At 46.8% G+C, this 21749-nt stretch overlaps 1 protein-coding gene across 1 annotated transcript in view; it reads right to left on the bottom strand.

Moving 5' to 3' along the window:
* The window catches only part of LOC149397537 (uncharacterized), a 44419-nt gene extending 23036 nt beyond the window's left edge, over positions 1–21383 (bottom strand). Inside the window, exon 1 of the mRNA XM_089614251.1 lies at positions 21339–21383. Coding sequence (XP_089470377.1) covers positions 21339–21383 — 45 coding nt within the window. The remainder of the gene's footprint in view (positions 1–21338) is intronic.
* Positions 21384–21749: the final 366 nt, after the last annotated feature.

The raw sequence follows: 21749 nt of genomic DNA, 5'->3' as shown, positions 1-21749 counted from the left end.
CCGTTTAAGACGGAACTTGGTTCAGAATGTAAGCGGCTGTTTCGAGGGCATATCCCCAAAAGGAAAGAGGGAGTGATGAGTAACTCATCATTGATCTAACCATCTCCATAAGAGTTCGGTTCCTTCTCTCTGACACTCCGTTTTGTTGAGGTGTGCCAGGTGCGGTAAGCTGAGAAGCGATACCTTCTTCTTGAAGAAAGTCATCGAACTCTCCAGACATATACTCACCACCTCGATCGGATCGAAGGGTTTTGATCACTTTGCCAGTTTGCTTTTCCACTAAAGCCCTAAAGACCTTAAATACGTTAAAGGTCTCGGATTTGTGTTTGAGCAAATAGACAAACCCATATCGTGAGTAATCATCGGTGAAGGTAACGAAGTATTCGTATCCTCCACGTGCCTGTTGGCTGAGTGGACCACATACATCAGAATGTATCAGTTCCAGCAACTCAGTGGCTCTTCGACCCTTATCGGAGAAAGGTCGCTTAGTCATTTTTCCTTCTATGCAGGATTCACAAATAGGTAGTGAACCTATTGCAGAGGCTTGGAGTGGACCATCCCTCACAAGTCTCTTAATCCTTTCTAGACTGATATGACCAAGTCTTAAGTGCCATACGTGTGTTGATTTTGTTAGATCGGAGGATTCAGAAAGTTTGATCCTCTTTGGCTCCCTAATTAGATCATTATCTATTTCGGTGTCTAAAAGAGAAGGTTGAGTGGGATAGATGTAGAAAAGAGCATCCTTCATACATGCATCAGTTACAAAAGAATTATCAGGAAACGAAATACGAATTCTATTCTTAATGAACTTTAAACAATAATCTTGCTCACGAAGACGAGCAATGGATATTAAGTTCTTTCCAAAGGTAGGAACAAAATAAACATTATTCAAGTTTAAAGTGCGGTCTTCAAAAGACAGCGTCACGGATCCCACAGCCTTTGCAGACACCAGGCTCCCATCACCCCATTTGAAACAGAACTCGCCTTCCTCTATGCTTTTGGTTTTCTTGAAACCATTCAAGGAACAACAAATATGGTTAGTAGCAGCGGAGTCAAGAATCCACGTTGATACATTATCAGCTACTAAGCATGCTTCGGTAACTAGTACAATACTATGTTCCTTTGCTTTGAGATTGGCAGTACAGTTCTTTTTATCGGCCTTGTGAGGTCTCTTCTTAGTTCCAGAGGCGGAGGCTTTTTGCTCAGTAGCATGTGCCTCTCCTTGATTCCTCTTTCTATTAGTGAGACCTACAGCAGTGTGAAGTTTCTTCATAAGCTTGGTAACAGTGTACTCTAGCTTGTTTATGGAGTAGTTCATCTTGGAGGTATCAAGAGATGCGGGGAGAGTTTCTAAGATCATATCTATGACATTCTTCCCATCAGTCTCAGATCCTAGGATTTCCATTTTATTTAGAAAACTAATGATCAGTATCATAAAGTCTCTAACAGGAGTCCTAGCCTTCATATGACAGTTCATAAACTGTCGGACTGCTTTTTGCCTTGCTTGACGCCTTTGCCCTCCAAATATCTCAAGGAGATTGTAGAGCATTTTGGCAGCGGTCTCGATGTCACGATGTTGCTCTTTCAGCATATTGTTCATAGATGCCAAGATATAGCACCTCACAATCTCATCGGATCGAAGCCAGGCCGCTAAGGCGTCATTGTCCTCTTGAGTCGAATCATCATTCGTAAGAGGAGCACACGGGGTGGTGAGTACCCTTTTGTGCTTGGTAAGGATTATGTCGAGGTTATGTTTCGAGTCTATGTAGTTTTCGTTTTCGAGTTTGTTCGAGGAAATAATGAACGAGAGAAGGTTGAGAGACATATTGCCTATATAAGTTGAAACAAGTTTATGATTAGTCTTTGGTTTAGGATTTAAGTTTTATTAAGACTTTTATAAAATCCAAAAGTGTTATAAACCAAACGATAATTTACTCCCTCAAGAGAAGGCCGCAAAAAATCTCCTTTTATAAGTAAATGACACATCATTAATGCTAAGCCAAGATGTCAATACATCTATTTTTACTAGCCACCTTGTAAATTGGTTTGATCACTCACATCCTTTCGCAGGGCCTCGAGGGAGGATTACTAGGGATTGAGCCTAAGTGTGCAACCAACCACTTAGTCCAAAAGGTCAACTTTGAAAAACAATCCCCCAAGGGGAGGCCTTGCCATCATCGTCTCACTCTCGGACGTAGCTCATTGAGCAATGATCAGAGCAAAGCGCCTTTGAGTACTCTCATTTAAGAGAGGGCCACGAGGGTGACTCTTAGTCCGGCGACACTTGCACTTTTCATTAGTGTTGGGGATCGTGGGTTACAAACAACAAGTATAACCCTCCCACTTAGTTTTTGGAGTTGGTTCATCGACTCTTATAAGTTCGGAAACAAATTTCCTAATTAGAGAGCGACAGAGCGGACAACTAGAAGAGAATCCTAGATCGACATGTTCAGAGTAGTATTAAAGCATAAAGGCACAAGGTACATACTCGATCTTTTCCTATTTTCTATTTCGGGAAAGTGCATGAGGGAAGTGTGAACTTCAACTCACTCGAACACTTGAAAGTTTGAGATTACACATCTTTTTATTTTTCGGCTTGTCTACAAAGAGACCACCCACTCAAATTTTCAAGAGCATATAGGTTTTGAACATATGTGATATAGATATAGTTTTGAAAACATTTTGAAAACTTATTTGATTTGGGTGACAAAATATTTTCAAGTTTGAAAGTGAAAACGGTTTTTCAAAATTCAAACTAGTTTTGTAAAAATTCAATTTCAATTAAACTTTCAAAAATCAAAACATTTTAATCTTTACACATCATGTTTATAATCATATGAAAAACATTTTTGCTCAAGAAAAGTTTCTCATTAGAGTTCTATAACTCATGGTAGTGGGGTTTGAAAATCCGGATTTCTAAAAAACTGGAGTTTCAGACAGCCGCGCACGTCGGAGTAAAATCGCCATATCTGGCGTCTCCGATGTCCTTTTCAGCCGAAACCGGTGGCATTGGACAGAGGACAGATAGAGCTTTAATTTGATTCAAGAATCATTAAATTTATATTTCTGAGAAGAGAGTTATGCCACTTTTAATGCGGGTTTACTCCAGCTCGAAGAAAAAGAAATAATTAAAGCTTGGTCCTTTTTTTAGGTGCGAAAAAGAATCGAGTGTAACGGAACGTTTTATGAAGGTTGTTAAAGCTTTTATTTGTGTTTTATTAGCAAGGTAACAACAAGGCATAAAAGAAATAACAACAAGCACATAACGATTCAAGTAAAAATAAGAAACTAGCAAGATATCAAAACTAGTCACAAAATTTTACTCGAAAAATCTCAAACCTTTAAAACACGTTTTTCAATATAAAAAATTAAAAACTTTTAGAACTGATTCTAATGTGTTTTAAAAACATCCCAAAATCATAGAAAAACAACATGGTTTTTAATTTAAAGGCATGAGCAATAAATTAAAAAAAATCTAAGATAACAATTCCAACTTGTCACAAAATTAGTAAACTTTCGAAAACGATTTTCAAGCTCATATTTTTAAATACATGTACATGCTAATCTTTGACCATAGCTCTGATACCATTTATTGTAATTGATCTAGGGTTTAAGAAAAAGATTAAATGCTTCAGGAAGTGGCGGAATTTTAAAAAATTTCTTTACAAGTAAAAACAGTTTTTACTAACCTAGACAAAGAGCAAGTACATGTAATTAAAAACTAATATGAGCTAGAAGTTTACTAACCTTTCTTGAAGCTTGAACTTTGGAGAAGCTTTTGGAAAGTTTGCAACGCTCGTCTCCCCTCGCAGCACGTCTCTCTTTCTTTCCTCGGCACCTCGAGCAACCACGAAAGTTTCTATCACTAAATCACTCGAAATAAAGGAATTAGTGAGTGGGCACTTTTAAACACTACGACTTAAGAACTAGTCTTGAAGTCGCAGAGCTAAACGCTAGGTCGAGTGAGGACCTAGGTGCCAAAACAAGAATAATCGAAAATAAACTAGAGAGAGAGAGAGAGAGGAGTTTCGGCCACAATGTCTAGAGAGAGAGTCTCTCAATCTCTAACTTGTGTGGAATGAGAAAAATGAAAAGAATGATGCTCCTATTTATAGGAGAGGTCTTACCTTCAATAAGGTAGTTTCCTATTCTATAGAATATCACATATTCATGAGCCAATTTCCTCTTTTCCTCTAAGACATATTCGGCCAAGGTAGGCTTCATTAAGCCTTGGATTTGTTTCCTTTTTTGTTCCTTGCCTTGCTTCTTTCTCAACTTGGGCGCCTACCTCTAATTTCCCTTGGAGGAAATTTGTTTCCTCTTTTCCTTTTGGCAAGTATCTTCGTACATTTATGCACAAAATATTCTCTCTATCTCTTGGGTATGTTGGGCGCCTATAGCCTTCTAGAAAAGGCTTCTAGAAGCTTTTCCATTTGTTCATGACAACATGAAAAAAGCCCATTAAGAATTTTCAATAAAATTCTTATGAAATAAAATTAATTCACCAGGCCCAATTATTTCAATATGGCCGAGTGACATTAAGTCATCAAATGAACTTGTCAAAATTTATTGACATCCATTTCATCCTATGTCTCAAAAGACAAAATTACCCTTTTGACAATTTTCGTTCTTGTTTTGACTTAGCTTCCAGTTTAACTATTCCTATCGATGTGATTCGTGACAGTGACCTCATGGACCCAAATGAACAAAGCTTGAGCTAAACACTTGGACCCAAAAGTTCACAAACCTTTTCCAAGTTTAGCTTAATGCCAACTGACTCCACTAAAGAGTTGACACTGAAAATCTCTCGGTTAAAATGAATTTATTTTCTACTCAAGAATTCGACCTAATTATGATGAGCGGATCCACTGAATATTATCTATGTTTACCCTTCATGAATGTCATCAGCTAGTCGGGATTTACTAAATTACCATTTTACCCTTCTAGCTGTTATTTCTTCAACTCCTTTGTCGCTTGTGAATAAGTTAGAAACAATGTCTTGACGAGGAGCTAACAAGTCAAATTGTTTCATCCAAAAGAGTCAGGTCTCAATTTGGACACTGGCCAGTTCATTTATTAACACTCCAAGGAACAAAGCATGAGGTGACATACATTGCATTTCAGCAATCTTGTACATGAATTCCATATCTATGAGAACTTCACAAAGTTACTCATGACATTCTCACAACTTAGTACTTCACCAATAGGCCCTGTTCGGAATCACATAGTGAGTCCGAACTCTGACTTTCTCAAATGAGAATACTAAGGTGTGAAATGAAATGTCTCATTTCAGGATTAAGGTAAGCATGATGCAATTCATACATAGTGACTTCGAGACATAAGAGGTTAAATGGTTTGTTCTTATCTTGTCTCTAGAAGTGCACTGGTCAATTCAGTACCTTCGGAAGATACCTAGAAGAACTATAGAGTCTCCAACTCTCAATGCCTCATAACCAGACATCATAGATTCTTCTAACAATCGTACTAAGGTCAATAGTCCTTTGACCCTAAGATTGCGAATATATCGTTTTAAGCAAACTACGAAGAGTTTGTTCATGCAAATCTACATTTGTCTCTTCGTAAGTTGTTTAGTTTGTTTATGGACTAAAAGACTAAGGTTTTATCATAAAGCTTCAGACAAGGAAGATTGAATGAACGTTTCAACTTTTTATTAATGAATAAGCAATTACAAGCAAGAGTGTTCATAAGACTATATTACATCAAATGTACACAAATAGACACTACTACTCTTTTTGTGGGCACCATTGACAACAGGAACAACTTCCAAATACTTATGAAATTTTCTAAGCCATACAGCCTATTTGGATGCTTCACAAGTAGCCACATATTCTGCTTCCATTGTGGAGTCAGCAATGCAAGATTGCTTAATACTTCTCCACATAACAGCTCCACCATTAAGGATGAACACAGATCCCGAAGTGGATTTCCTGGAATCCTTATCCGCTTGAAAATCGGAGTCGGTATATCCCGTCATAGTTAGGTCAGTACCTGAGTATGTAAGCATCAAGTTCCTAGTTCTTTGAAGATACTTAAAAACATGCTTAACAGCAATCCAGTGCTCGGGTCCATGGTTGGTTTGGAAACGGGTAACTACGCCAACAGCGAAACAGATGTCAGGTCTAGTGCAAAGCATAGCATACATGAGATTTCCTACGGCTAAGGTGTAAGGAATTTTTCTCAAGTCCTCAATCTCTTGTGCAGTATTGGGAGACTGGTCCTTAGAGAGTGAGACTCCATGCCTAAAGGGTGTTTGGCCCTTCTTGGAGTCTTGCATCGAGAAGCGATCCATCACCTTATGAATATAAGATGCTTGTGAGAGCGACAGAGTCTGGTTCTTCCTAACTCAAAAGATTTGGATCCCCAGAATGTACGCGGCTTCTCATAGATCCTTAATATCGAATTGCTTTGCCAGCCAGACCTTAACCTCATATAACTTACCCACATCATTACCTATGAGTAATATATCATCGACATATAGTACCAGAAACACAACTTTTCCTTCGTGTATTAACTTGTAAACACAAGGCTCATCTATTGACTGTTAAAAGCTGAAGCTTTTCACAGTTTCATCGAATCTAATATTCCATGACATAGGTGCTTGCTTTAGTCCATAACTAAACTTTGTTGTCGGTCGTTTTCGAAAAACCCGGAACGCCAAGAAGACACGCCGCTCAAAGGGCCGATGGTCAGGCCGGAGGTCCTGAAGAGTCGCAAGCCTTCCGTCATGAGTCGACAGGAAAGTCCTCGTGCCAAACTCTCTGCCCCTCAAGACGAGCCTCGCTCCTTGAGTCGAGTCATTCTCCTCGAGTCAAGCCTCGAGTCGTTCTCCTCGAGTCGAGCCTCGAGTCGTTCTCCTCGAGTCGAGCCTCGAGTCATCCTCCCCGAGTCGAGCCTCGAGTCGTTCTCCTCGAGTCGAGCTTTGCTCCCCGAGTCGAGCCTCGAGTCGTTCTCCTCGAGTCAAGCCTTGAGTCATTCTCCTCGAGCCAAGCCTGGAGTCGTTTTCCTTGAGTCAAGCTTCGCTCCTCGAGTTGAGCCTCGAGTCGTTCTCCTCGAGTCGTTCTCCTCAAGTCGAGCCTCGAGTCACTCTCGTCGAGCTTTGCTCATCGAATCGAGTCACTCTCGTCAAGTAGAGACCCTCATATTTTGCGTGACAAGAGTGGTATCCGAAGACCCCTAAGGCCCACAAGAGTCTGACAAGACAGGCCATGCACCGCGCGCGCAGCACGCCGCGCCGGCCAGCCACGCACAGCAAGCCGCATGCTGCGCCAAGCAGGCCGCGCGCCGCACCAAGACAAGCCCGCGCCGCGTGCCCCATGCACCGCGCATCCCGCGCCGCGCACGGTGACCCGCGCGCCGTGCGTTGTGCACCGCGCGCGCCGCGCGCGCCGTGCGCCTCCACTTGAAGGGTGAACGCCCCTTAGTCCCACATGGTCGAAAAAGAAGCCTCCTCAGGTCCCAAAAGACCAATATAAACCCCCTCTCATTGAGGGGGATGCCATCCCTTCATCTCCTATCGATACGCTCGAATTCTCGCTCTCCTCTGCTTCTTTTGATGCCATATTTGGCCTGAAGCATTCTCGCAAGTCTCTCTCGTTCTCAGAGTTCCGAAGCACTCACGGGGACTTCCCGGACGTCGCTCCCTCTGACCGAACGCCCCTGGTGCTCAAGCACGCTCCTAGGGTTCTCGACTAGAGTCTCCCTGCGTGTCTAACACGCTAGACGCGCACGCGATCTTCGAAGTTCTAAGACGCCACCGAGGACTCCTCCGCGCCTCGTCTCCTTCGTCGAGCACGCTTCTCCACCAAGGCTCCGCGCCTCACACCGCGTCCTACACACCAGAACTACGTTCTGACCTGATCCCACACACGCGTATGTAGGCAGCCGACACACAAGGCACGGTCACTCCTCCTCCTCACCCTTTCCCTCTTCCGAGGGGCGGGTAGATCGGAGAAAACCTAGCTCGAGACTTTCGAGTTCACACTTTTGGCCCGGGTGCGATCACTTGGTCCGGCCTTGGATCGAACCGCCTGAGGTATTCAATAGTTGTTTATTTTCGTGCGACAACATACATGGCGATAGAGAGAGAAGCTCTCAAATCTTTAAAAGTTACTCATGACATTCTCACAACTTAGTACTTCACCAATACGCCTTGTTCGGAATCACATAGTGAGTCCGAACTCTGACTTTCTCAAATGAGAATACTAAGGTGTGAAATGACATGTCTCATTTCAGGATTAAGGTAAGCACGATGCAATTCATACGTAGTGACTTCGAGACATAAGAGTTTAAATGGTTTGTTCTTATCTTGTCTCTAGAAGTGCACTTGTCAATTCAGTACCTTCGGAAGATACCTAGAAGAACTATAGAGTCTCCAACTCTCAATGCCCCATAACCAGACATCATAGATTCTCCTAACAATCGTACTGAGGTCAATAGTCCTTTGACCCTTAGATTGCGAATACATCGTTTTAAGCAAACTACGAAGAGTTTGTTCATGCAAATCTACATTTGTCTCTTCGTAAGTTGTTAGGTTTGTTTATGGACTAAAGACTAATGTTTTATCATAAAGCTTCAAACAGACAAGGAGGAATGAATGAACGTTTCAAGTTTTTATTAATGAATAAGCAATTACAAGCAAGAGTCTTCATGACACTTATTACATCAAATGTACAAATAAAGACTACAACTCTTCTTGTGGGCACCATTGACAACAAACTCCCACTTGATTCAAAGAAGATGTATGTAGTCCTTCATGCCTAATCCCTCTCGATGTTTATCGAAGACCTTGTTCGCTAGGGCCTTTGTGAATGGATCTGCTAGGTTGTCCACCGTTGAGATCTTCTTCACTTCCACGTCTCCGCGCTGCACGATCTCTCAAATCAAATGGTATTTCCTCCCAATATGCTTAGAGCGCTTATGGCTTCGAGGTTCCTTTGAGTTAGCGACAGCAACACTATTATCACAATAAACGGTCATGTGCTCGTCGACGTTTGTAACAACTTCCAAATACTTAAGGAATTTTCTAAGCAATACAGCCTCTTTGGATGCTTCACAAGCAGCCACATATTCTGCTTCCATTGTGGAGTCAGCAATGCAAGATTGCATAATACTTCTCCACACAACAGCTCCACCATTAAGGATGAACACAGATCCCGAAGTTGATTTCCTGGAATCCTTATCCGCTTGAAAATCGGAGTCGGTATATCCCGTCATAGTCAGGTCAGTACCTGTGTATGTAAGCATCAAGTTCCTAGTTCTTCGAAGATACTTAAGAACATGCCTAACAGCAATCCAGTGCTCAGGTCCAGGGTTGGATTGGAAACGGCTAACTACGCCAACGGCGAAACAGATGTCAGGTCTAGTGCAAAGCATAGCATACATGAGGCTTCTTATGGCAGAGGCGTAAAGAATTTTCCTCATGTCTTCAATCTCTTGTCCAGTCTTGGGAGACTGGTGCTTATATAGTGAGACTCCATGCCTAAAGGGTGTTTGGCCGTTCTTGGAGTCTTGCATCGAGAAGCGATCCATCACCTTATCAATATAAGGTGCTTGAGAGAGCGATAGAGTCCGGTTCTTCCTAACTCAAAAGATTTGGATCCCCAGAATGTACGCGGCTTCTCCTAGATCCTTCATATCGAATTGCTTTGCCAGCCAGACCTTAACCTCATATAACTTACCCACATCATTACATATGAGTAATATATCATCGACAAAATAGTACCAGAAACACAACTTTTCCTTCGTGTATTAACTTGTAAACACAAGGCTCATCTATTGACTGTTAAAAGCTGAAGCTTTTCACAGTTTCATCGAATCGAATATTCCATGACCTAGATGCTTGCTTTAGTCCATAAATAAACTTTGTTGTCGGTCGTTTTCGGAAAACCCGTAACGCCAAGAAGACACGCCGCTCAAAGGGCCGATGGTCAAGCCGGAGGTCCTGAAGAGTGGCAAGCCTTCCGTCATGAGTCGACCGGAAAGTCCTCGTGCAAAACTCTCGGCCCCTCAAGACGAGCCTCGCTCCTTGAGTTGAGTCATTCTACTCGAGTCAAGCCTCGAGTCGTTCTCCTCGAGTCGAGCTTCGCTCCTCGAGTGGAGCCTCGAGTCGTTCTCCTCGAGTCGAGCCTCGAGTCGTCCTCCCCGAATCGTTCTCCTCGATTCGAGCTTCGCTCCCCGAGTTGAGCCTTGAGTCGAGCCTCGAGTCATTCTCCTCGAGTCAAGCCTTGAGTCATTCTCCTCGAGTTCAGCCTCGAGTCATTTTCCTTGAGTCGAGCTTCGCTCCTCGAGTCGTTCTCCTCGAGCCGAGCCTCGAGTCATCCTCCCCAAGTCGATCCTCGAGTCGAGCCTCGAGTCGTTCTCCTCGAGTCGAGCCTCGAGTCACTCTCATCGAGCTTTGCTGATCGAATCGAGTCACTCTCGTCAAGTAGAGACCTTCATATTTTGCGTGACAAGCGTGGTATCCGAAGACCCTTAAGGCCCACAAGAGTCCGACGAGACGGCCATGCACCGCGCGCGCAGCACGCCGCGCCGGCCAGCCACGCACAGCAAGCCGCGCTCTGTGCCAGGCAGGCCGTGCGCCGCCCTAGATAGACCGCGCGCCGCACGCACCGCGCGCGCCGTGCGCCTCCACTTGAAGGGTGAACGCCCCTTAGTCCCACATGGTCGAAAAAGAACCTTCTTCAGGTCCCAAAACACCAATATAAACCCCCTCTCATTGAGGGGGATGCCATCCCTTCATCTTCTATCGATACGCTCGAATTCTCGCTCTCCTCTGCTTCTTTTGATGCCATATTTGGCCTGAAGCAATCTTGCAAATCTCTCTCGTTCTCAGAGTTCCGAAGCACTCACGGGGACTTCCCGGACATCGCTCCCTCTGACCGAACGCCCCCCGGTGCTCAAGCACGCTCCTAGGGTTCTCGACTAGAGTCTCCATGCGCGTCTAACACGCTAGACGCGCACGCGATCTTCGAAGTTCTAAGACGCCGCCGAGGACTCCTCCGCGCCTTGTCTCTTTCGTCGAGCACGCTTCTCCACCAAGGCTCCGCGCCTCACACTGCGTCCTACACACCGGAACTATGTTCTGACTTGATCCCACACACGGGTACGTAGGCAGCCGACACACAAGGCATGGTCACTCCTCCTCCTCACCCCTTCCCTCTTCCGAGGGGCGGGTTGATCGGAGAAAACCTAGCTCGAGACTTTCGAGTTCACACTTTTGGCCCGGGTGCGATCACTTGGTCCGGCCTTGGATCGAACCGCCCGAGGTATTCAATAGTTGTTTATTTTCGTGCGACAACATACATGGCGCTAGAAGGAGGCGACTTCCCGACCTGTTCAGCCAGAAATCCCTTCTATCCATCTTCTTCTTTTCTCTTGAAAACTCGACTTTCTCGGACTTGAGAAAAGATGAGTAATCAGCCACCCGTACGTTCTGAGGGCGTGAACAACCCCGATAACGTCACTGGGACCAAGAAATACTTCTTGCGCTCCCGAGCGCATGGTGACGAAGAGTCGCTCCATGAAGAGAGCTCGACCCGCTCACCATCTCCATCTCCATATAGCAGGGACGACCGCTGTTGGAATCGATCTAGGGTTTAAGAAAAAGTTTAATGCTTCGTTAAGCGGCGGAATTTTAAAAAATTTCTTTTACAAGTAAAACAGTTTTTACTAACCTAGACAAAGTGCAAGCACATGTAAATAAAAACTATTATGAGCATAGAAGTTTACTAACCTTTTTAAAAGCTTGAACGTTGAGAAGCTTTTGGAAAAGGTTGCAACGTTCGTCTCCCCTCGCAGCACGTCTCTTTTCCTTCCTCGGCAACTCGAGCAACCACGAAAGTTTCTATCACTAAATCACTCGAGACAAAAGGAATTAGTGTGTGGGCACTTTTAAACACTACGACTTAAGAACGAGTCTTGAAGTCGCAGAGCTAAACACTAGGTCAAATGAGGACCTAGGTTCCAAAACAATAAAACGAAATTGAATAGAGAGAGAGAGAGGATCGGCAAAGTTCTAGAGAGAGAGTCTCTCAAATCTCTTAAACTTGGATGAATGAAACAATGAGAATGAGGCCTCTATTTATAGGGCAGGGATTACCTTCAAAAGGTAGTTTCCTTTTCTCTTTTCTCACCTATATGGACGTCCAACATGAGCCAATTAAGGCCTTGGATTTGTTTCCTCATTTAATTTGCTCTCTCTTGGCCGAAAATACACTTGCTTCTAGAAGAAAATTTGTTTCCTCTTTTTCTTTTGGCAAGTATCTTCATACATTAATGCACAAAATAATCTCTCTTTCATACCATGGCATGCACGAAATTTAGCCTCTCTTTTCCTTGGGTTGGACGAAAATAAGGCTTCTAGAAGGACCTTCTAGATGTTTCTTCATTTGTTCATGACAACATAAGAAAAGTCCACTAAGAATTTTCAAGTAAAATTCTGTGTAATGAAATTAATCCTCAAGGCCCAATTACACTAATATGGCTGAGTAATATTTATTTCATTTGCCATCATATGACAATGTCAAAAAAAATTAGTGACATTCATTTCGTCCTATGTCCAAAAAGACAAAAATACCCTTTTGACAATTTTCGTAAAACTGTCTCGTTCTTGTTTTGACTTAGCTTCTAGTTTAACTATTCCTACTCGATATAATTTGTGACACTGACCTCATGGATCCAAATGAACAAAGCTTTAGCTAAATACTTGGACTCAAAAGTTCACAAACCTTTTCCAAGTTTAGCTTAATGTCAACTGACTCCACTAAAGAGTTGACACTGAAAATCTCTCGGTTCAAATGAATTTATTTTCTACTCAATAATTCAACCAAATTATGATGAGCGGATCCACTGAATATTATCTATGTTTAACCTTCATGAATATCATCAGCTAGTCCGAATTTACGAAATTACCATTTTACCCTTCTAGCTGTTATTTCCTCAACTCCTTTGTCGCTTGTGAATAAGTAAGAAAAAATGTATTGACGAGGAGCTAACAAGTCACATTGTTTCATCCAAAAGAGTCAAGACTCAATTTGGACACTGGCCAGTTCATTTATTCACACTCCAAGGAACAAAGCATGAGGTGATATACATTGCATTTCAGCAATCTTGTACATGAATTCCATATCTATGAGATCTTCAGAAAGTTACTTATGACATTCTCACAACTTAGTACTTCACCAATACGCCGTGTTCGGAATCACATAGTGAGTCCGAACTCTGACTTTCTCAAATGAGAATACTACGGTGTGAAATGACATGTCTCATTTCAGGATTAAGGTAAGCACGATGCAATTCATACGTAGTGACTTCGAGACATAAGAGTTTAAATAGTTTGTTCTTATCTTGTCTCTAGAAGTGCCCTGGTCAATTCAGTACCTTCGGAAGATAATTAGAAGAACTATAGAGTCTCCAACTCTCAATGCCCCATAACCAGACATCATAGATTCTCCTAACAATCGTACTGAGGTCAATAGTCCTTTGACCCTTAGATTGCGAATACATCGTTTTAAGCAAACTACGAAGAGTTTGTTCATGCAAATCTACATTTGTCTCTTCGTAAGTTGTTAGGTTTGTTTATGGACTAAAGACTAATGTTTTATCATAAAGCTTCAAACAGACAAGGAGGAATGAATGAACGTTTCAACTTTTTATTAATGAATAAGCAATTACAAGCAAGAGTCTTCATGACACTTATTACATCAAATGTACAAATAAAGACTACAACTCTTCTTGTGGGCACCATTGACAACAACCGCATCATGGAGTTGGAGGAGAATATCCGCCAACTAAAGGAGAAGAACGTGAGGTACCACAACCGACTGGCCGCGAAGCAACCCGCGCATAACGTGGTGATCCCCGATGGAGATCCTGAGAACCTCAATGAGGAAATTCGCGACCGCGACCCAGATTATGAGGGTGCTGATGATTCGGAGGATATCGAGACTTCCCTCACAAAGGACGGAGAAGTCCCCGCTGTGAATGAAGCCGGTCCTTCGGATCCTTCACCCAATATGGGGAATGCACCTGTGGCCTCCCAAGCAGGGAGCTCCCGACGTTAGGCCCATGACCTACTTGGTCAAAGGGAGAATGTTGCGGAAAGTTAGGGCACGCGAAGAGCGCGCCGTCTTAGACGAAGCATGCGCCTCCGTGCAGCAAGCCCGGATCATAGGGATCATCTTACTGCCCAACGCAACAAGCGTGGCGATGACCTAAGAGAGCGACTAAGCTCTCGGCCAAACATCCCCGTAGCAGCCCCAACTAACGGGAACCGCCGCACGGGTCAAGGGTCTAATGAAAGGCGGCAGGTAACTCCTCCCGAACAGGAAGTTACTCGGACTACCGGTCTCGATGTGGTCACAATGATCCACAATCTTCAAAATGAAGTACGAGATCTCCGAGAACATAGAATAGGCGGAAGTGCCTATGGGGTCGTTGAGGAGAATTCCTCGCCTTTCACGGCTCAGATATTGGCCGAGGTATGCACGGGAAATTTCAAACTCCCGAACCTCGCCCCTTATGATGGGAAAGCGGATCCCGCTTACCACATCCAGCATTATGAAACCTTGATGACGATGCAGGGTGTCGCTCCTGGTGCCATGTGCCAAGCTTTTAGTCTAACCCTCGACAGACCCGGCTTCGAGTGGTTGAAGAACTTAAGGCCGGGAAGCATCCGATCGTTCAAAGACCTGAAGGACATGTTCCTAGCACTCTTCGCTACATCTATGGTCCAAAAGAAGACCAAGATGTACCTGTGGTCAATCAGGCAAGAGAGTGGCGAGTCTCTTAGACGATACCTCGCCCGATTCACTGAAGAATCAAATAAGATCGACCGCTTTGACGACAAAGACGCAATCACTGCCATCATTGAAGGCTTGTGCACAAGTGACTTCCTTAAGTCCATCGTCGGCCGTGTCCCTTCTACCATGGCCGAGTTAATGACTCGAGCCAAGACCATCATGGGTGTCGAAGATTATCTCGATGGCCACAAGGGCAATATTCAAAGTACTCACCGCTGAGACGACCCTAGCGACGAGCAAGGCCACTCCCGTAAAAGGCGAAACGGAGGGGGTCAGACTTCTAATAGCCGACCTCCGATGCCCCAAAAGCCGCGACTTGCGGAAGACTTTAAGGGCTACTCGTCGTTCACGCCATTGAACACGACGCCAGATCAAATCCTGGCTTTGGCACGTGACAAATTCACTCCCCCGGCTCTAATGAGCAAAGATCCTGTGACTCGCTATCGATCTAAATATTGCGAGTTCCATGAGGAATACGGTCACTTGACCTCCGAGTGCCTCAATCTCAAAAGGCAAATCGAGGCTCTGATCCAACGGGGTGAGCAGAAAGAGTTTGTGTTGCGCATGATCAGCGTTGTGGCCCCACCACAAACAGACCACAGTCTGGCAAGGGAGGAGGAACAGCCGCTTCTGCCGACCGAACCACGGCTACTGCCAATGCCAGTCCACAGCTCCACGTTGTAACCACCATACTGGGTGGCCCACAAGATGGAGATTCAGCCCGACAACAGAAAAATTCCAAAGGGCCGTAGTTCAAGAAGACGCTGCTATGCACGTCAACCTCACCTATGAAGAACCTCTGTCCGTGCCTCACGAGACGATGTACTTCATCAACGAAGAGGCCAAGCGAGTTGTGCATCCGTACAATGACGCGATTGTGCTCAAAGCCCAAGTGGCTAATAACTTGGTGAAAAGAGTTCTCATCGACAACGGCAGTGCTGCCGACATAATTTTCAAGTCCACCTTAGAGCGCATGAAGCTCGGGGGGCTATGCCCAACTCCGACCCAAACGACCCTATTCGGGTTCACTGGGGAGAGAGTCATGACCGAAGGCATCATCGATCTGCCGGTCACCTTCGGGACTCCCGGAGGCATTGAAGTTGTTCACATGGTCCCATTCCTAGTGGTTGATCAGGAGACGCCATATAATGTCATCATTGGGCGACCCACGCTGAATCGACTAAGGGCTATTACTTCTACATACCACCTACTGGTGAAGTTCCCTACCAAGGATGGAATCGGCATCATGGCTGGAGATTAATCCTAAGCCAGAATATGCTACATCCAAGGAATCGATGGAAAAACCGCTAGAAAGACGGTTAACACGATCTCCAAAATAAGAGATAGCGTCGAGTCGACTAAGGTCCTCCACGAAGTCCACGAAGACATCTGCATGACACCGAAGTGCAAGGTGCCGATGTCCTCATCCCAAACACGGAGGGACCCCACAAAGTCTGCCAAGTCATACATGACGAGACATACTACATCAAATACACGGACGAGATACCGATCCGTCACCTGTGGAATGCGGAACACTTGACACAGTACTACCAGTAGCCAGCGCTTCCCTCATTTTATTTCTTTGCTTTCCAACATTCAATAAGGCCTACGAGCCAATGTTTTAGGATTTCAAATTTTTGCAATATTAATAAAGTTCGAGGTTTTTCTTTCAAAATCCACTTTTTCAAAGTTTTTCGGTCATCAAAATACGATTGTAAACACAAAAACTCGGGGGCTAGTGACATAGGCAATGGTAAGTACACTCAAAATCCTCAAGAAAGTACGCTCCACCCAAAGAAAGTACGCTCCACCAAAACAAAACACCCGAACATAAACGGGAACGAGCGTTCAACGAACACGCCTCCGCGGCGCGCCATAAGACATCCCAGAGATGCAGGCTGAAGATGCCTCCGCGGCGTGCCATAAGACATCCCAGAGATGCAGGCTGAAGACGCCTCCGCGGCGGGCCATAAGACATCCCAGAGATGCAGGCTGAAGACACCTCCGCGACGCACCATAAGACATCCAAGAGATGCAGGCACAAGACGCTTACGCAGCGCAGCATAAGACATCCAAGAGATGAAGGCTTAAGATGCCTCCGTGGCGTGCCATAGGTCATCCAAGAGATCCAGGCTAAAGTCGTCCCTCGCAACGCGCTTAAGACGCCTACATGGCGCACCGAAGCCGCCTACATGGCGCACTTAAGACGCCTATATGGCGCACGTAAGACGCCTACATGGCGCAACCAAGTCGTCCCTCGTGACGCACCTATGATGCCTACATGGTGCACGTAAGACATCTACATGGCGCAACCAAGTCGTCCCTCGCGACGCACCTAAGCCGCCTACATGGCGCACTTAAGACGCCTACATGGCGCACCCAAGACGCCTATATGGCGCACCTAAGACGCCTACATGGCGCAACAAAGCCGTCCCTCACGACGCACCGAAGATGCCTCCACGGGGCGCCATAAGACATCCCAGAGATGCAGGCTGAAGACGCCTCCGCGGCGCGCCATAAGACATCCCAGAAATGCAGGCTGAAGACGCCTCCGCGGCACGCCATAAGACATCCCAGAGATGCAGGCTGAAGATGCCTCCGCGGCACGCCATAAGACATCCCAGAGATGCAGGCTGAAGACGCCTCCGCGGCGTGCCATAAGACATCCCAGAGATGCAGGCTGAAGACGCCTCCGCGGCGCGCCATAAGACATCCAAGAGATGCAGGCTAAAGACGCTTACGCAGAGCGTCATAAGACATCCAAGAGATGCAGGCTTAAGATGCCTCCGCGGCGCGCCATAGGTCATCCAAGAGATGCAGGCTAAAGTCGTCCCTCGCGACGCGCTTAAGACGCCTACATGGCGCACCGAAGCCGCCTACATGGCGCACTTAAGACGCCTACATGGCGCACGTAAGATGCCTACATGGCGCAACCAAGTCGTCCCTCGTGACGCACCTAAGATGCCTACATGGCGCACGTAAGACGTCTACATGGCGCAACCAAGTCGTCCCTCGTGACGCACCTAAGACGCCTACATGGCGCACTTAAGATGCCTACATGGCACATCTAAAATGCCTATATGGCACACCGAGGAAGCCTGCATGGCACATCTAGGCCATCCCTCGCAACGTGCCTAAGATGCCTAAACGATGCACAGAACCGTCTCTCACGACGCGCTCTTAGTCGCCATAAGGTGTTGCATGTGATGACTAATCGCGATACACTTGAAGCCACCACAAGGTGCACCTGAACCGCCATACAAAGCGTAGGTCCTGCCATCTTCGCCACCGCCAACTGAGCACGATCACACTCACCTTGGGAGACTCCCCATTCCACGCGAGCTAATTGAAGTTGCTCGCAAAGACTCGCGAACTCCGCCCCCGAGCAACTTTGCTCGGCCTGAGCTAGCTGAGACTTCGCTCGAGCAAGCTCCTCCTGGAAGAGTCCCAGGCGACGAGTAAGGTCATGTAGAATCTTCTCAAGCCGAACCTTGCTCCTCGAGTCAAGTCACTCTCCCCGAGTCAAGCCTTGCTCTTCAAGTCGAGTCATTCTCCTTGAGTCGGGCCTTGCTCCTCGAGTCGAGTCGTTCTCCTCGAGACGAGTCATTCTCCTCGAGTCGAGTCTTGCTCCTCGAGTCGAGTCATTCTCCTCGAGTCGAGCCTTGCTCCTCGAGTCGAGTCATTCTCCTCGAGTCGATCATCGCTCCTCGGGTCGTGTCACCCTCCTCGAGTCGAGTCTTGCTCCTCGAGTCGAGTCATTCTCCTCGAGTCGAGCCTTGCTCCCCGAGTCAAATCATTCTCCTCGAGTCGAGCTTCGCTCCCCGAGTCGAGTCATTCTCCTCGAGTCCAGCCTCGCTCCTCGAGTCGAGTCATTCTCCTCGAGTCAAGCCTTGCTCCTCGAGTCGAGTCATTATCCTCGAGTTGAGCCTCGCTCCTCGAGTCGGGTCACCCTCCTCGAGTCGAGCCTTTTCTCCTCGAGTCATTTTCCTCGAATCGAGCCTCACTCCTTAAGTCGAGTCAGTCTCCTCAAGTCGAGCCTTGCTCCTCGAGTCGAGCCATTCCCCTCGAGTCGAGTCTCGCTCCTTGGGTCGAAACACCTTAAACGATTTGAAGAATAGGCTAGCCAAAGCGAGACTATTGCAAAACAAAACAAACAAACAGAGAGGAACTTACCCTCTGGGCATCAAAAATGCCATGACAGAAGAAGTCAACATCGCTACTCGTTACGATGTCCCTTCGTGTCTTTAACAGAGACTCGCACTCACACCTGGGGAATAAGGGCCGATCTTCTGAATGCAGATGGAGAAGCGTCACCAAAGCTGGAATGGCGGATGCCCCGTGAGACCGACTTATGCTCGATGTGTGATCGAACTTTGAGCATTGATCCCCGAGAAATCGAAGCCCTCCGGTGCGGAAGAGCCTTCCACCAGGTGCCACTCCGTCTTCTCGAAGCATCAGCCCGCAGCATCAACCTCCGTCCTCGAGACCTCGGAATGAGCACGCCTTTGCGAAACGCAAAAGTGCAGTCGCCTTCCAAGCTGACCGAGATGGACGCCATGGTCTTCCCCTAATAGGTCTCGATTACATAATCGTCGCCCTGCTAGTCAACATCGAGTCCTACAAACTTCGCTTGAAAATATCATCAAACAAAACGCCATCGAAGAAAGACTTGGGCATGACCTCGCCCAAAGATCAACTAGCCGTAACACGCCAGTCCGCCTCTACGCACACGCACGCCCTACACGCGCACGCATGTCCCCGTTGCTTCGGGGCTAGAGCGATGGATGTGATCGCGTCCTCCTTGCCCACGTTGAGCTACGCCTCCTATTCACTTAGATCCTCCTCCACGTGATGAACACACAATCGTGTTGAGAGAGACGGAAAAGCGGAAGAGAGCACATGCAATTATGAAAATTATCCGTTATAATCACAAAGGCTTCACGGCGGTGAAGCCCGGGGAAATAAATTTTCCTCAAAAACTCGGCGAAAACATCTAAAAGTTCACCGCCCGGGGCCTCCCGAGCGCTGAACTTGGGGGGCTAATGTTGTCGGTCGTTTTCGGAAAACCTGAAACGCCGAGAAGACACGCCGCTCAAAGGGCCGATGGTTAGGCCGGAGGTCCTGAAGAATGGCAAGCTTTCTATCATGAGTCGACTGGAAAGTCCTCGTGCCAAACTCTCGGCCCCTCAAGACAAGCCTCGCTCCTTGAGTTGAATCATTCTCCTCGAGTCAAGTCTCGAATTGTTCTACTTGAGTCGAGCCTCGAGTCGTTCTCCTCGAGTCGAGCCTCGAGTCCTTCTCCTCGAGTCGTCCTCCCGGAGTCGAGCCTCGAGTCGTTCTCCTCGAGTCGAGCTACGCTCCCCGAGTCGAGCCTTGAGTCGTTTTCCTCGAGTCATTCTCCTCAAGTCAAGCCTTGATTCATTCTCCTCGAGTCAAGCCTCGAGTCGTTCTCCTCGAGTCGAGCCTCGAGTCGTTCTCCTCGAGTCGAGCCTCGAGTCGTTCTCCTCGAGTCGAGCCTCGAGTCACTCTCGTCGAGCTTTGCTCATCGAATCGAGTCACTCTCGTCAAGTAGAGACCTTCATATTTTGCGTGACAAGCGTGGTATCCGAAGACCCCTAAGGCCCACAAGAGTCCGACGAGACGGGCCATGCACCGCGCGCGCAGCACGCCACGCCGGCCAGCCACGCACAGCAAGCCGGGTGCCGCGCCGGGCTAGCCGCGCGCCGCGCCAGACAGACCGCGCGCCATGCCAAGACAAGCCCGCACCGCGCGCCCCATGTGTCGCGCATCCCGCGCCGCGCCCGGTGACCCGCGCGCACCGTGCGCCTCCACTTGAAGGGTGAACGCCCCCTAGTCCAACATGGATGAAAAAGAAGCCTCCTAAGGTCCAAAACACCTATATAAACCCCCTCTCACTGAGGGGTAAGCAATCCCTTCATCTCCTAGCGATACGCTCAAATTCTCGCTCTCCTCTGCTTCTTTTGATGCCATATTTGGCCTGAAGCATTCTCGCAGGTCTCTCTCGTTCTCAGAGTTCCGAAGCACTCACGGGGACTTCCCGGACGTCGCTCCCTCTGATCGAATGCCCCCCGGTGCTCAAGCACGCTCCTAGGGTTCTGGACTAGAGTCCCCCTGCGCGTCTAACACGCTAGACGCGCACGCGATCTTCGAAGTTCTAAGATGCCACCGAGGACTCCTCCGCGCCTCGTCTCCTTCGTCGAGCACGCTTCTCCACCAAGGCTCCGCGCCTCACACTGCGTCCTACACACCGGAACTACGTTCTGACCTGATCCCACACACAGGTACGTAGGCAGCCGACACACAAGGCACAGGCACTCCTCCTCCTCACCCCTTCCCTCTTCCGAGGGGCGGGTTGATCGGAGAAAACCTAGCCTGAGACTTTCGAGTTCACACTTTTGGCCCGGGTGCGATCACTTGGTCCGGCCTTGGATCGAACCGCCCGAGGTATTCAATAGTTTTTTATTTTTGTGTGACAACAGACTTAAGTAACTCACAAACCTTGGTCTCTTGACCTTTATCCTCGAAATCTTCTGGTTGAGCCATATAAATGCGCTCGTCAAGATTGCCATTCAGGAAGGGAGTCTTGACATCCATTTGCCAGATCTCATAGTCGAGAGCGGCAGCTATGGATAGAAGTATGCGGATGGATTTAAGCATCGCGACTGGCGAGAAGGTTTCTTCATAGACAATTATTCTTGTTAGGTATAACCCTTACCACAAGTCGTGCTTTGAATGTCTCCACGATCCCATCCGGACCTCTTTTCTTCTTGTATATCCACTTACACCCTAGGACATTTACCTGTCAGGCTTTTGAGTACCCCTCCCACTACGTCGAAGTACTACTTGACGAGATTCTGAAGAGTTAGTTTGTGTTTCAGTTGGGGTAAGAACAGTTCTTACAGATGAGGT

This window comes from Urtica dioica, chromosome 5 (assembly GCF_054948205.1).
Source record: "Urtica dioica subsp. dioica isolate 48M chromosome 5, U.dioica_male_clone48M_v1_H2, whole genome shotgun sequence".
In the NCBI taxonomy this organism is placed as follows: domain Eukaryota; kingdom Viridiplantae; phylum Streptophyta; class Magnoliopsida; order Rosales; family Urticaceae; genus Urtica; species Urtica dioica.
Note: the sequence above shows the minus strand (reverse complement) of the source record. Positions and strands in the feature narration are given on the sequence as shown.